Genomic DNA, 17,294 nt, shown 5'->3' with positions numbered 1-17,294 from the left:
CTATCAAGGTCATCCTTCAAAATTCAGAGGATTTCAAAGGTGGCTTGCTTTCTAGCATACCAACTTTTTATTGGTTTGTTTAAATACCATTTAAGTAAACTTTTTTTTTTTTTTAAAAAAAAGTAGAATATGACACCAAGGATTGTTTATGGACGATTTAGTCTCCACAAGCACCATGTTTGGGTTAAAATGAAATCAAATAAAATCAGCAGGTAGATTTATGGTGGAGAAAATATCTTATGCAACATGGATAGTTTCTGCAACGAATATCTTGTAGGTTATTGGGTTATTTTAGATATAGAATGTGCAGAGGTGAATATTTTGAATATGAAAGATGCATACAAAAGTCTTGCTACATACAGGCTGTCGCCACAGGAGACAAAATACTATGCTATGTTGTGATTGTCTCTATGTCTCCTTCTCTTTAAAGAAACATAACTATGGATTAATGTTGATCTGGATAATCCAAATAACCCTTATTTAGGCTAAACTGCCCTGTTCCAGGATGCTGACTCTCTAAAAGGAAGACAAATGGGTTTTTGGAAAAGCATTATATTAACATTCTAATGCTATGGTAAAATTTGGAAACTTTTTTTAAATAACTGAAGTTTTCATCTCATTTTCTTTCCCAACATTTTTGACAGGCAGTCTAATTTGACAGTTGCTATTACTCATTTCCAAAGGCAATTGAGTGAACATCAATTTAAAAATCTTTTTAAGGTGGCTAACTGAAATCAATGTCAAATTCAGTCCCATCCTGGTTTTTTAAAACTAATATTAATAAAATATATGTGAATCCACCCTTGTATCTGAATGACTGGATTCACATATTGTATGTAACAAATGTGAAGTGGTTTTCTGGTCTGCCTACCACAATGCAGCACTGATTGTCAACAGCAAAAATGTTTTATTAAAAAATAAGAAGAAAAATAAGCCAATTATAACTTCACTAGGTTTTATATTATCTATTTCATTAACTGCTGTAGAGAACTGAGCAACAGGAAGCAACAGTTATCACATGACATGATCCTCTGGAAGCAAATATCGTTCTCCATTATGACCACCCTGTTCTCTGTAATCTTTGGAAGTCTATTTTGAAAGAAATGCAACCTTAACCATGGGTGAAAAAGATGAATATTTGTGACATGGACAATCAATTAAATAAAACCTCCACATGCATGTTTCTCTCTGATACATATTGAAATCCTATTTAGTAGAAGTTGTGTAATATAAGTAGAGCAACAATGTTCAAATTTTGCACACATTTAAAAATATTTTTGTCTGAGGATTCCTTATTAAACTTAAGACTTAGAATAACTTTATTGTCACTTTGAATGTACACTAATCAGCATACATTAAAATGAAATGTCATTGCACATAGCTCTCAAAGGGTCACCATCTCTAATATACACTACATAAGCATGACAAAATACAAAATTATACATATAACCATATATGACAGAGAAACCACAGTCTAGTTTGGAATATTGTTTTAATATCCTGGAATGATTCCAGATTCTATGGCAACATTTTAAGTTATCTATTTAAACCAGCATTTCTCAACCTCAGCCACCCCTTTTAAGATGAGTGGATTTCAAGCTCCCAGAATTCCCCACTAAACAGTTTGTGAGGATCCCCAAAACCCTTGCTGCTGAATTGCAATGTTTTAATAGGAAGGAAGGATATTGTAATCCATCTTTAATGTTGATAATTTTGAATCTTCTGCTCAAAAGGGGCCAAGCAAGCCCTTCAAACGTTTCATTTGAGCCCAGTTTCTTTAGCTTTCTAATGAAACAATGGAGTCTAGTTTCGTAAAGCCAGTATCCTGCCAAATGGGATGGAATGTGTAGCAGCCCCTTTACAATCCCAGCCCACGTGTTCCCTGCTGCAAAGTGATCGCCGTCTATCTCCCTCAGGCTGTGGATAATGGGATTTGAAGTCCATTATCTATCCTCCTCGAAGGAACCAGGCTGGGAAAGGCTGCTTTAATAGATAAGTGAGATCTTCCTTCGCTGTTTTCCTCACCGGCGGGACATCCATCGAAGTGCCTGAATTTATAGTCGCTGGCCACAGTCGGGTTGCGGGTAAACAGTCCGGGCCTTAAAACCGGCGTGCTGTTGCTTTCCGCTGGGGGCGCTCGCACGCCGGATTTCTGGATCGCTTTCGCCTCTTTAAGCTTCGCTTCGGGCGGGGACGGGACGGGGAGGTGGAGTTGTGTTGGAGGGAGGGGGGAGACGACCGCGAAGTTAATTATCATATCTGCCAGTTTAAGGAAGGGGGTTGTACTTGGAGAGCGCACAGTGGAAAAAGGACTTGACGAAATAAAAGTAGCGATGCAACCAAGCTCGATCCCACAGTACCAGTGGCGGCGCTAGCAGCGGCAAGCGCAGCTTCGGCATATTTTGGGAGCTTGAGCTCGGCTTGCGGGCGAGGTCCTCCTGGACGCTCGCCTTTCTCTCTGCCCGGCCCCCCAACTCCATTCATTAGCAAACCAGCCTCCTGGCTGAGAAGAACTGAGCTAGTAAACCAAACTCTCTGGGTCGCCGGTCGGGAGTAGCCGGACCACAAAACACGCTCTCTCTGTGTGTGTGCAAAACTTTTTTTTTCCCTTCCCAACTTTTGGAAACTCATCCTTTCCAAGGAGTTTTCATTAGCCTTCATCAGGACTTCATAAAGATCGAGAGGAGGGGAAGGGAGACCTTTCTGCGGTCTGGAAATTTAATTCTAAGCAGCAAAGTCGACCCAAACAAAGCTTGCGACCCCCTCGACCATCGCCTCTCCTCCTCCTCTCTCCTCCCGTAAGCGAAGATCCGGACGCGAAAAGCCAGCTAGCAGCATCGTTTCCAGCGCCGGGATTTTCTGCTTTCCCCCCCTTTTTTTCCTTCTGCCTCCCCTCTCCATCAGCTCTCCCGAAGACATTCGTTGCTTGGAAAGGCGATTTCGGTTCCCCCTGCCCACCAAAACATGCAGAATTACAAGTACGACAAGGCGATCGTTCCGGAGAGCAAGAACGGGGGCAGCACTGCCTTGAATAACAATCCGACCAAAAGCTCCAGCAAGAAAGCTTTGTTGGTTTGTCTCGACCTCTTCTGCCTCTTCATGGGTGAGATTTGAACCGAGCAGATCCTTTCTCCTGATTTAATTCTCTCCCCCGCCCCATCTCTCTTTCAAAAAAAGAAAAGGCAATCCCAAACTTCCAGCGTTGGTCGTTTGCACAAACTTTTCTCCTCCTTTTCCACAACCTCCTTGTAAATACTAACCAATTCTCCTGTTCTCACTCTTCGATCATTCTGCCTTTTTTACAAACTTTTCTTCCACCCCCTTTTTCCTGCAAACTTTTGATGGCCTGAACTTTCTCGCGCTGATTTTCTGCAAGGATATCGTTGTTTGGGGCTTGTTTGCACCGTGTTCTCACTGAGCCTTAGGAGAGGCTCCGCGGGTGGGTGGGTGATCTCAAATTCTCCATTGTCTTGCCTCAGGTGACTGTGTGTAAATTATTGGCCAAAGCCCTTCTTCGATTTGAGGCACAGGTCTTTTGCCTCCCCCTCCCCTTAATGGGCTTGAGTTTACTGTAGGAAAGCACCTAGCTCCGAGATTGACTCGAAATAAAAATGGATGTCCTACCACTGAGCTGAGCCTCGTGTAAACAAAGCATCACTTCCCGACTCGCAACTTTAAAGGCAACTGAGCAAATGAGGCGCCGTTTCTGTGGGCTAAATTCATTTGGTTGGTCCTAATTGAGCTTCTAAAGTTTTCTGGGGCGAGCGGGTTGCTTTTCGTGTGTTCCAGGTCTGAAGAATGTGTGTGTGTATTTTAATTTCAAGGAAGGATCCTATTTGCAGTCGTAGTAACAAACTCCGAAAAGGTTGTTAAAGGGGTTAGGAGAGTTTAAAGGGGTGGGGTATACACACACATGCACCGTCATAAATCTACACAGAATGGCAGTGCAACAAAGCCATAGTGATTGGTGAGCTGGAAAGTTTGTTTTGTGGACTTCTGAGGGAATTGAGGACTTTCAAGTCAGCTATATCCCTTTTAAATAAGAATGGTCTTCTGCAACGTGTGGGAAGGGGCTAAGACTAAATAATTCTCTCCCCCTGCAAAGCTCCACTGCTTTAAAAGTATGGCATGCCACAATCTGTATGACATGTCACAATCTGATAGCTTGCTTTTCTGCACCTAAAAGTTACACTTTTAGAATTTCATACCACTGAGTAGCTTTTAACGGGACACATGGACCCTCCCAGACAACATTTTGGATAATCATAGTAAGGGCTCATGCTTTATTTGTCTGGCTTCAGTTTTCATGAATGACAGGCAAGTGGTAAATGTGCATAAATGCAAAGGAGAGGATGAGAATTGCTCAGTACATAAGCAGATGTTAAGGGATGTTTAGAAGTTCTGCAAGTCCCTTGTAAACATTGATCCTCTTCATTAACACTGCAAACTATCCAGGATTGAAAGGTGATCTAACTTCTTGACTAAAAAGATTGGTTTTCAGGTAATCCTGCTGATAGTGCACAGAAATTGAAAGATGGTCATGAATGCTGTATGACACTAGTACTGAGCTGTTTGTTCAAATAACTCAGTGAGGAAAAGAGAAAGAATGCACTCCAAATTTGTTACCATAACATGATCTAAAAGGTTCTTCAGCTTCTCCATTTCTAATATGGGTATATAAGATGTATGGGTGGCTTCTTCATTTTGGGGTATGCTGGTGGAAGGGATTTTACAGTTAGTAAAAATCAAATGTATTGAAATGGGATTATATTAAGGTCATTTCTGAGTTTATCCACTTACCAAGGAGAAGCAATTAACCTTGCCTCTTTTCTCAAAATGTTTTTGAAATTTCAAAAAGTATAAAACACAAAACAAAGAAAAAGATTTAAAAAAATGGAAAGGGGTAGGAAAAAAGTAAATGTATGCTCTGATCAACTATATGATTTGCATACATATTGTTATGTTGAAAAGATCATAAGATAAGTGTATTAGCTATAGACCAAAATAAATTTAGTCATTTATGCTAATTAAGAATCTGGCTTTGTTGACCTGTAATTTAATTGCAGCTGTCCAGCTTACACAATCTAATGGGTTTATAATGATGTATACATATCAGATGGTTGAACAATTAAAACTTAATTGGAGAATACCCATACTTTGGTGTCCTATGACTTTAAAAGGCCAGCCCAACAAACTTTTGGGAAACAAATCAAAATGGTTCATTAAAAATGCAACATTTATATGATATCATTCAAAGTATTACACTTCAATAAAACTGGCACAAATGTGACCTTATTCTGTGCAGTTAGGACAATATATCATATTGTTAAGCATATTATCAACGTTAAGCAAGAAGTAATGTCTCTAACAGTCTTCATGATTGGTGTTTATATTCTTAAATGCAAAGTTAATTATGTGGTAAGAAAATCAGTGGCCATCTGCTCCTGTATCATTCAAGTGGGATTCTGAACATAAATGCCTTTTTTTATTCAAATGTTTTCTCATTAACTTCAGAAAATACTCTTAGATTTCTGACATACAAAAAATGATGTTTTCGTGTGTTCCAGGTCTTAATAGTATGTTTATACATGTGAATTCTTTAGTCTCTTTACAGGCTAAACAAATCTCAGACTAATCTCAGACTCTTAAGAGTTTTTACATTGTTTTCCCCTCATCTGCCTTATGCAAAATAATCAATGGAGGCTAATGCAAACAGGAAAAAGAACATGAGGACTAAGGGAGCTGCTATGTCTGTTGAATAAGGTGCAATTAAAGGTCTGATCCTGTTTCTTAAACCTAAAATTGGCATATATATTTTGGGATTGCAGCTTCCACAGTATTCCCCAGATATTGATACAGGGAAAGCAAATTGATTTTGGCTACTGGGTTGCACAATTTCCTGTCAGTGAGTAACATTCCTGAAAAAAGTCACTGATTCATGATGCCATCCTTTGTATTTCATGAAAGGCATTTTGTATAACTTTATAAAATGTTTTGTAATGAAACAAATCTAGAGAAGCATTTATTATGGAACAGATTCTTTATAGGCAATATGTTCTTCTGTCATTCTGCTATTGCACTCTTCCAACCAGGGAGATTAGAGACTGATTCTCTCCAGATAAGTTGGATTTCTGACTTGGAATTATGAGGGTTGTGGGCATGCTATTCTTGAGCAAATGTCAGCTTCAGTAATGTGATACGCAGAAATCCTTCTACAAATGATTGCTCAACTCATTGTTCTGTACACTTTTCACCAAGTTAACATTGGACAACAATCCTTTAATGTTTTGCACACTGTGAGATTGCTAAGCAGGTAAACATACACTTAAATTTCTGAAAACTGCAAGACAGTGAATCCCTGCTTTTAACATACTCCTGGAAGAATGTTAAATAGAAAAATATATCAGGGTGATTTATATCATTTGAGCAGTTGTCATTATACAGATTTGTCATAAAAATTAAGCTAGATGTAGCTGCCCTGTCTCAAGGTCTTTTTCTTATTTTATAGTGGGATGCCTAGATGCATATTTGGTCCATTGGAGCAACTACATTGGGTCTGTGAAATAGATTTCACTCTAACCCAAGGGTCTTCAAACTTGGCAAGTTTAAGACTTGTGGACTTCAACTCCCAGAATTCCTGAGCTAACATGATTGGAGGAGGAATTCTGGGAGTTGAAGTCCACAAGTCATAAAGCTGTCAAGTTTGAAGACATCTGCTCTAACCATTTAATCATAGCTTCCTCCCCTAATACTTCCTTCATCACACTGACATGGTTCATACATTAAATTAAGCCATAATGTGGTTTATTTAACTTTACTTTTCACATGTTCTGGGAACCCAGCTGTTATGGATTGTAAATTGTAGTCTAATTAACATATTTGGACCCAGCCACTTGTGATTTATTTCAGGTCTTCCTAGGAATAATTCCCATTGAATTCCTGATAGTTTCCTTATGAATGAAGTTAGGCTGTCATTTTAAGCACAGAGTACAGTATAGCTTCTCTGCTTTAGAAGAGGCACTTGTAGTGGGTGCTGTTTGGCCAATAAATCAACACTTGTTTAAGAACAGTAATTATCTGCACTGTGTTCTCTAATGAAGCCTCCAGATAGACACTGTACTATCATTTGCATATTCTCTAAGGTACTTCTAATAAATGGCTTAGCTGTTAAAAAATGTAGCAGTTATAATTTTTATCCTGATATTATGGTAACCTTAACAATGCTTTACATGTTTCACCATATTGCAAGAATCAGTTACCTTTCACATACAAATACAGTACAATAGCATGTCACTTTAATAACCACATTCATAACATAGATCAGGGGTCTTCAAACTTGACAGCTTTAAGACTTGTGGACTTCAACTCCCAGAAATCCTCCTCCAATCATGTTAGCTCAGGAATTCTGGAAGTCCACAAGTCTTAAACTTGCCAAGTTTGAAGATCCTTGCACTAGACCATACTGTTTGCATGGTGATTCTGGTAATGACTGGAGAAATACATGGTCTGGGATCAGTGGCATAACATAATTAATCTTTTATGTACACTGAGAGCATTTGCACCAAGACAAATTCCTTTTGTGTCCAATCACACTTGGCCATATATATTCTATATTAACAAAAAGCCTTTTATGTTCTGGCAACTCTTTTTATTTAATGTTATTTAGCATGTTGAAATTTGGAATGAAAAGCCACAGCTTAATGCTAGCCATGACGTCTACTGTAAGAAATAAATCCCATTGATTTTATCGGGACTTTCTTAATCCCATTAAATAATCACTTTGGAGTATTATGGCACAATGCTACTCATGTACCCTTGAAAGCAGTAAGGCTTCTTTCAAGGTAAATATGAATGATCTTAAGATTTATGAGCTGATTTGAGCATGAACTGGTCGATAGGATTATTGAGTTATCAAGCATCAGTTGAATTTACTTCAATGATCTTTGTAAATGTAGGAAAAGCAAGTGAATAACCTTTTCCTGTGAGCACTCAATTAAGGACACTTAAAAGTGGACTTCTGTGTATCTTCCCACATAACCATGTACTGTCCTTTGCTTGGCTATGGGCCAGTGTTTTCACTCCATGATGACAAGAAAAGGGGTTTTTTTTGGTTTCCTTTTCTTGTACATGATAGATTCAGATTGTCAGTCCAATTACTGCTGGTTTTCAAATAACTTTTATAAGGGTGTAAGATATATGATGGAATAAAAGTTGATAATTGTCTAATTTTAAATTCATGTTTCAGATAGCTATTTTATGGCCAAAAATGTTTCTGTAATTAACAATGCAATTATACTCATTAGGATTTCAGTAGGACTTACTGTGCTAAGAGTTTACAACTTTGCCAACAGGTTAAGAACAACATTAATTAGTTTTTTGCTGAGACATTGGGCATTTTTTTCTTTCCTCTGCTGGATATATAACAGATGAATCTTCAACCATATTCCTGTGGGATTTTAATCCAATGATAGCTTAACATGGTTTTCAAAACAATGGAAATTAGCTTGTTGGAGAAGAAAGGTTACTTTTTAAAAGAGTTCTGTTTATTTGTTTTGTTTTATTTTATTTGTATTCCACTTTTTATTAATTTTACAAATAACTCAAGGCAGTGAACATATCCAACACACTTTCCTCCATCCAACAACAAACCTGTGAGGTGAGTTGGGCTAACAGAGTGACTGACTCAACCTTGGCTAGCTGGTTTCATGTCTAAGGCAGAACTTGAAGTCACATTCTCCTGCTTTCTAGCCTGGTGCCTTAACCACTAGACTAAACTGGGTCTCAAAAACATTCATAAAGAAAACAAAATATATTAGCTTAGATTCTGTGGACAGTGAAGAACTGAGTTACAGATGGAGTGGCCTTGGGCAAATTGTTGTTTCTCAGCCTGATTTCTCCAGTCTCCAGACAGAATAATAACTATGAGCACAAATGAGGTAGAAATCATAAAATACTTTGAATAGTGTTGTCATGCTTTTTATTACTTTCTCTAGAACACATTCTAGTTTTATGATGATAGATGTTGTATAGTATCTAAAATGACAAATGCATTTTTGAAATCCCTTCTTATATGAATATACTTAGAATCCTGTACTTAGGTAACTTCTAGGAAAGTCCCTGGCCTTGTCATGTCAACACATTGGAAACTGGTTTATTTTATTTTTACTGTACAGCAATAATTGATTTTCTGGGCATTATAAAACCAACTGAGTACTCCATTATTTGTTCTTTAAAAATGTGAAACTGAAACAAATCAGTACATAAAAATGCATCCTATAGTGGAATAGTAGTTTGTGTAAGGTGCCAAGTAACAAGAGGAAAAATGGTAAATAATTGTTTTAATTGGATGCCAAAAAGAAATACATTTAATTAGTGTGTATGAACACTCCCTTCACCCAATGTAAATCATGAATTTTTTTTCTTATTCTCTAAACTGCTTAGCGTACAGGTGGAAGAATAGTAATTAACATTAGAGTTAAATATCTTCTACATTAGAGCAGTTGCTACTGGATTCAGTGGGACTTAGTCCTAAAAAGGAGAAGGAGATTGCATATTTATCAATAAAGATGAAGCAAAGAAGTAATTGGGATGAAAGATATTAATAAACTGTCTGGCAAGGATATTTATCTCATTTTTGTTGCTTACAAATTAGGCAGCCTTTATTTCTGAATGCTGTGTTTCCTACCAGGATTAACTATTAAATAGACTCTGCATTTTATCTGTTTATTTACCAATTTTGTGAGAATCTGCATTTATTATATTTTGATCCTATTTAGAATTTACGTAGGAAGTGTGATCCACCAGCTAATGGTTTGGTTGAAATTTATACTTTCAGTACAGTATCCTTCTTAAAATTCTGTACTTATATTAAATTATTGTAGATATGGAATAATGGTCTTGGAGCAGGAATAAATAGCTTGTGCATTTCCCCAGTTGCCATGCTGTGCACCTCCAGGCAATCAGCAGCTACATTATCTGCAATTGCTAAGTTTCAGCTTCCACCAACTCTAATTTGCATGACAAATGGAAAAGGATGATCTTAGATCCAATCAGTATCAATTGGAGGGCCACCAGAGATCTCCTTTGTGCTTTTTACAACTCTGATCCATATAAGTGTTTAAAAACATTCAGCATCTGCTGGCAAAAAAGCATTAAAACTTGTTTCTCTCCTGAGGATGCTATGGATTGGCAGATCACAACAAGTTTTTATGTTTATGTTGCAACTGATACTTACAGTCAACTACTGAGGATCTTTCTATTGCATCAGTCAGTTACTTAAGACCAAGCAGGAGCTGATGAGCAGATAATGCCTTTGTTATCTCCTTACACTTAAAGCAAAGTTTATCCAAGTAGGTGAATCCTATGAGCTATTTTTGAAGTGGAATTCAAGCACAGTAGGGCTAAAAATAAAAAAGACACCTATTTTACCTGAGAGATTTTACAGCATAAAGGATATTTTAAAAAGATAAACAAAGTCTAGAAGCATTATTTTGGAATTACCCAAAACAATGAAGGTTGCAGTTCTAAGAATGTTACTGTGGGATTGAGTCTCATTCAATCAAGAGAAAAGTTGTCTAGCTTATTCACTACTATAAAGCTCAATTAATGGACAACCAATATATTTTTGTCAATCCAGGAACAAAGAATCACTTCTACATTCTATTAAACACGTTTGCAATAAGATTATTTTGTATTTAATATGATCAAAGCTATTGGGAAATCAACAGCATGCTTTACATCACTCTTCCTAATCTACTATTAGATTTCAGATACTACTCAGAGGTGTTAGATTGCAGATTACATAATTCCCAACTAGTATTGCTTAAAGTTGTTTACCATTTTTTCCCTGCTCCTTCTACATGTTTTCATTGAATGTATTGCAGGTAAAATCTTTACCTAGTCCAAAATGCATATGGTCCTATATTCCAAGTTCCATTTAAGACACAAAATCATAAGGTATGATATGTAAATGCCTGGTTTGAAATCCTAATCCCATAACTAGCTCTGATAGTATTCTACAGGGTAGGTATTTTCTCTTTTAAAGACTGGAAGCAGAAACTAAAGAGACAGCTGATACCATTACCATATAGTAAGGTTTAAACCCGGACCATCTGATTAAACAGTCAGTAAAATTATTAGTTTTGAATCTTGAGCCCTTTGCCAAATCAACATGATGATCAGCATTATCAGCAAATGAAATTCTGTGTTACTTTAATGTGCATAATGAAGGAATCATGAAATAATTTGCCAGAAAGTAGCTCTCAGCAGGCAGGAATGGCATGTTCCAACTCTTGGCCCTAGAGAGTTCCATCTGGCAACACCAAGAAGAGAGCTTTCTTTCTCTGCTATGGTTTCTGCCTACTAGAATAGCATTGTCCCTGAGATTAGATTTGCTGGCCCAGGTGGCCTTTTGCAAGGCATTATAAAAACTTGAGTTTGCCATTTAGCCTGAGGCCCTGGCAGTAGGAGTGAGCCCGTTTCATGGTTAACTTGTATGTAGGATGTTATGAATGTTCTTGGCAGCTATTTTATGCTTTTGACTTTGTAAAAATGTGAGCAATTTTATTCTGTTTTTGTTTATCATTATCAGTTGTCCAGAATCATGTATATGTAATGAGCATCCATACAAATGTATTTTTTATTTATTTATTTATTTATTTATTTATGAAATGTATATGCTGCTTACCTTGTAGTACAAAGTTACTATCTTTAGGTAGTAGGTTTGGAGCCTTTCTATTTGTAGAAAGATCTGAGTTTGAAGCTAATCTCAGATAATATTAATTAAACTAATTTACTTTTTTGGGAATTGGGCAATTTTGTTGTTCTCTGCTTTCCATAAATTTGCACATCTCAAAGGCAATACATATCAGGAGAGATCAGAAGTCTGTGAATAAGACTTCTGTATGTGCAGCTTATGTTTTGACAGTTGCCGTAAGATATTGGGAAGGTAGAGGTTTTGCTGGATTGGTGGCTAGTTACAAGTGTAATGTCTCCAATCAATAAAACTAGCTTGTGAAATTACCAGGGGTTGTCATCAATTTGAGAAAGGCACTCAAAAGACAAAATGGATTGTTCAGTCACATTTGTATGGATTTGGGGTGGCAGTTTGCATACCTGTGATCAAGTACATCATAACCAATTTCTATCCAGTGTATAGAAAGTTCAGGTTTCTCCCAGTTTAAAACATTTTGATCTTCTCTGATCTACAACCATAACAATAAGTACATAGCTTTTATTCCAGATTTAGATTAGTGGCTGTTATATTCTGTGGGAAAATGGTATCAAGAAATTAAGGCAGATAACATGATCCACAACCAAACCTTAGGGAATGCAGATAATTCCCTACTGAGGATTATATTGTATTGATTATACAGTATATATTGAATTTGTAAAATACATTTTAATTTTCCCCATTGTCCCAAGTTGCTGGATAAAATCTGTTGCTTTGTGTATTCTTATAGTGTTATAATATTTACTGCAGTTTAGAAATCAGTAAAGTTTCTTCTGTTCTCCTAATAGCTGTGTTAGATACTGTGGATTGAATCAATATTCTGAAACATTAAATCTTCTGTCTTCACTTGTTTGTAACAGGTTGGTGATAAGGTTAGTCTGAAAGCAGAATCTTTAGTTGGGAAGAAAAACTTCAGAAAAAAGGGGAGAGAAACCAGTAATGATGGATCCCCTGTTTAATCCAAATTATTTCTGGTTCCCTTTCCCCAGCCTAGGATTCAGTGAATGCTCTGAATAGTTTCAGTATTTTCTTAGAAGCAACAGCTTCAGGTTGCTAATTCATTAATCACAGAGTTAAGATTCTATGAATGCTACTTTGAGTAACTCACTGACTTTTTTAACAGGCTACTACAACTTCCATCAATTGGTATTCATGAAAAATGGTGGCAGCATTGCATCCCAGCCACAAATCCACAACATCTTTTATTTTAAAATGGGGCTTGAGTACAATTGTTTTAAGTAAACTTTTCTTTTTTAAAAAAAGTTCGACTCTGCACAGGTTTGATTGGGAACAAAATAACATCTTCAAAATGGGTATTCCCTTTCCAGAGTCCTTTTTTTCCTCCCATTGTAGGCTTCCTCAGAGTTTAGACATTCTGCAGTAGAGGCAGGCCCACCCTTTCCTTTTGTGGATTTGTTGAAATTCAAAAGAAAAGGGGAGAAAACGAAGAGAACGTGAAGTATGCTTGTCCCCGCTCTTTGAAATCTTTGTCAGCTGTTTCAATTCTTCTGTGTGGAGGAAAAGAACAAGGGAGGTAGAGAGGCATTTTCCTGCTAGTTTTTCTTTTCTTTTTCAGTGCTAAAGCTGTTAGCAGAGGTTGGTTCCTGTGGCACATAATTTGCACAGAAACCTGACTGAGCTGTCTTTCCCACTCTTATGCTCAGTGTAGGCATTGTACAAGCCTGGTCTCCATGGCAACTGGCCAAGAACACCAAGCTAAGGTCTTCTTAGCAAAAGAGACCCCGTTGCCATGGTTTTGAGGCAAGAATAACACCATCCCAGAAGCCTTTTGAGGTAAACTGGTAATTTTAATGCAGTTAATTGTATTTCTCACCCAAGCAACCTCAAACAGACTCCCAGTGAAAAAATTATTTCTTCCTTGCAAGTCATCTACTCCCACTGCCCAGGATCTTAATTAGAGACCACTAAGATATCTTACTAAATTTCTTCAGAGTTAATACTTAGTTGTTAAAATATGAGCTTGTTCAGATTTGAAGCTGCCTTTTCTGTATTCTGAAACTTTCTTGGCCTTCCTTTCTGGGAATTTTTGGCAACATTTCTAAGGATTTTGAAAGGTGAAGTCCCCACACATCTAGAGGAAGACTCTGAACCAAACACCTGACTTTGTGGCCCACCATGGACCCTTCCTCTTTCTTCACCCCTCTACTCATTACTTAGAAAGGCTGAATTGTCTCTCCCTGTAACTTAAACCATGTATCATGACTTAGGCCATATCAAGATACCAAGTGAAAATGCTTCTGCATTTAATATTTTAAGCAACAACCCTGCTTTCATCTGAGCACACTAGACAAACAAATGCAAAAGCATTCTTAGTATCTTGATATGGCCTAAGAATTGTCTACCACTCCTTAAGTGGCAGAAAAGTAAGATTGTGTTTACCCCTCTCCCCCACTTCTGATTTCTGTTTTGTCATGTTGACAAACCAGAAGATGATTCTGGCTTTGTTTCCCCTTCTATTAAACTTCTCTTGCTGACAGGACAATTACCCTAACAAAGGATAATTCAGGTGGCATAGACCAGGTTTACTTAGATGCTTAGAATGGTGGGACACTCAACTAAGAAATAGCATGCACTAAGTTCTGCTGTCTGATGGAGTCAGTGCTCTCAATTCTGTTGTTTGAACTATTTTTTGAACAGGAGTGAAATTCTTCCTTAAGAATAATGTTGCTTTTCAGAATTCTCCCAGCTGGCAAATAACAGGTATGGAGAAGGCTTGGAGTTGACAGGTAGGTAAGATCAGTGATCAATAAAGTAGTGTTTCAAGGGAATGACAGTTCTTGGCACTGAGATTATTGGTCTTTCCTGCAGCCTAGGATAAAATGGCCCCAGAAGGCAATTCCCAATGATCAGATTGAAAGGATATTCCGGCAACAGTTCAACATGGTCAATAAAAGCTGGGCTGATGGCTACTCCATGATGAATCAGCCGGCAGATGACCATTGATCATATCCACAGTGAAAAATTTATCAGGTGAAGAAGAAACTACTTTAAAGCCACTGCAGATAAAGATGACTTTAAGCTGCCCTCCAAGCATGGGAGATGAAACAAGAGTAAGATCATGAGGTTATGACAGGAAAATTGATTTCTGGACTATGTTTGTGTCCTGGTTAGGGTGAACAAGGAGGAGCAGAAGAAAACAGTCTCATTCAAAGATTAAGTGGGTTGGTTATTAAAGACAGAAGGAGAATGATGAACAGCCTTCTCCTATTCACCCAAGAATTGTTTATTCAGATAAGGCAAAGAAAGAAACCGATGTTACCAAATTTTACCTTCAGAGTTAGATGTGTCTTGAGTTCTATTTTCATCAGAGGACTAGAGGAACTGAGGTTTTCTGAGATTCTAAAATTGCCTTTTTCAGACATCATCAGTTGCTCAGAAAAGGAACAGATGACAACTCTTTTAGTCAAGATTAATTGATATCAACAAGCCCCTCTTCCATTTTGATGTAATTATATGGCTATAGCCCATTAATCAGCAACATTGTCTGCTCCTGGAATTCCACTGTGTCTCTTTCTGTTTGATTATATCAGTAGTCTGCCTGGTGCTTTGATTGCATTTTTTAAGGCTTAGATTGTATTGCCAGTGGCATATCTATACAAATAAGCTATTTATAGTTTGGGGCAAAAACGAATCAGAAGCAGGTGGGAAGCCGAGTTTCGTACAAGGATCCCTAAGGCTTTTACCAAATGGGCGTATTCCTTGCATTTATTTTATTGAGGTCCTTATGCTGCTGTCAAAGTGGCAGCACTTTTCAGATGCTGGAAAACTGATGCCTAATTATAGAAATCTTGTAAAGTTTACAAGTTCTGGTTTGTCTCTGGTACTTGGGTTTCCTTCAAGCAGGTGGAGAAAGGCCCCTAAGACATCAGGCTAATGTTCTCATTAAATGGCTGGGTTGTGAAATCCAAAACCAGAGAGCAAGGGCCAAGTTAGACATGACTAAACATGACATCTCTTCAACTGTGTAGAGTGGAGCTGAGGCTAATTTTGAGAGCAGGGGTGCCAGTGGATGAAGAATGGAGAACATTTCTTGTCCATGTTTTTTTCTAGAACCAACCTAGTACCTTCTAGATCTGTTCTATTATAACTCCTATCGTCCCATCAACACAACTCTAGTAGACAGGGATCATAAGAATTGTCATTATTGTAACATATCTGGCCAGCAGGTAAAAAGAGTGCTTACCCTTATGCTACAATCACTGTAAAAATAACTACTAAAAAGGAATTATAGAGTTGTGAAGGGCAGCATTACCCGTTCTGCCTTAGACACATTTTTATAGACTTTTCTCTATTGCAGTAAGGCTGTACAGGTAGACCTCAACTTACATCAGTTCATTTAGTGATGGTTCAAAGTTACAAAGACACTGAAAAAGTGACATGTCTGTTTTTCACGCTTATGACCATTGCAGCATCCACTTGATCACGTGATCAAAATTTGGATGCTTGGCAACTAGATAATATTTATGACAGTTGCACTGTCCAGTAGTTGTGAGATCAGAGTTTGTGACCTTCTGACAAGCAAAATCAATGGGGACTTTGACTTTAACAGCAATTGTTACTAAATTAACAGCTGCAGTGATTCACTTAACAACTGTGGCAAGAAAGGGGCAAAACTCACCAAATGTTTCACATTATGCAACATAAATTTTGGGCTCAGTTTTGTAGTCGTAAGTTGAGGACTACCTGGATATAACTACAATCATATAACCTCATTCGTGACCAAAGGTCCATTTTTTCCCTAATAGATTTGTTAAGGAAAAAATGATGGAATAACCACACATTTTTTCCTCATCTATTATCATTAAGCAACTGTCTGCCAAGAAACTTTCTGTACAGTGTACATCTGTACATCCATTCTGCAGCTTTTCTCAAATCCTCAGAAGGCATATCCTGATACTTGCACATACACGGGACTCAAAGACAAGAGATGCTGCACACAAATTATGTTCCAATATTCTGTTCCAGTGTCTGTGCGCATCTGTCTAAAAGGGTTTTAGACCCCTGTCCACAATAGGGGACTCTTTCATATCAGTGTCCCTAGTCACATTTAGGACTGCAAGTGGGTTAACTCCTGTCTATTAATTAGCCTCCTTTTGCAGCAATATCTATGAACAGCTGGGTGTAAATGCAGTTACTCGAAATTGAGGCTTTTGTGCACGCCTGTACCTCTCCATCTCTATTTTATTCGTATTTCATGCTGGGTCTTTCTTGGCCTGTGTCTTTGTGGTTTTGTCATTCAAGTTTGCATCAGTTTGTGAGTGAGTTTTTAGAAAATTATACTTTCCAATAGCCTCTGTTCTCCTAAAGGCCAAGGTTTGCAACACTTTCAATCTTTCCCTTTTTATAACTTGGCATGAATTATTCACAAACCCAAATCCATGGAAGAGTCAGATGGAAACGGCCCATTTAAAGGAAGAGAAAGAAACATCCTCACGTGCTTAATGTTACAAAGAAGTTTCCTGAAGGCTTGGCTCTGTCCTTTCTTGGAAAAAAATATTTCCCACCCTTTTCTTTCTCTATTTTGCATAGCAAACTGTACACC

General features: G+C 37.7%; 1 protein-coding gene across 1 annotated transcript in view; it reads left to right on the top strand.

Moving 5' to 3' along the window:
- Positions 1-2,284: 2,284 nt before the first annotated feature.
- PLPP3 (phospholipid phosphatase 3) overlaps positions 2,285-17,294 on the top strand; it is a 77,615-nt gene continuing 62,605 nt past the window's right edge. The window contains exon 1 of the mRNA XM_026665934.2: positions 2,285-3,103. Within this exon, the coding sequence (XP_026521719.1) occupies positions 2,965-3,103 (139 nt within the window). The 5' untranslated portion in view covers positions 2,285-2,964. The remainder of the gene's footprint in view (positions 3,104-17,294) is intronic.

Source organism: Notechis scutatus, chromosome 3 (assembly GCF_049901735.1).
Source record: "Notechis scutatus isolate UNSWTSFEM ecotype Mainland chromosome 3, rNotScu1.2, whole genome shotgun sequence".
Lineage (NCBI taxonomy): Eukaryota > Metazoa > Chordata > Lepidosauria > Squamata > Elapidae > Notechis > Notechis scutatus.
This window is presented reverse-complemented; position numbering and strand designations above follow the sequence as displayed.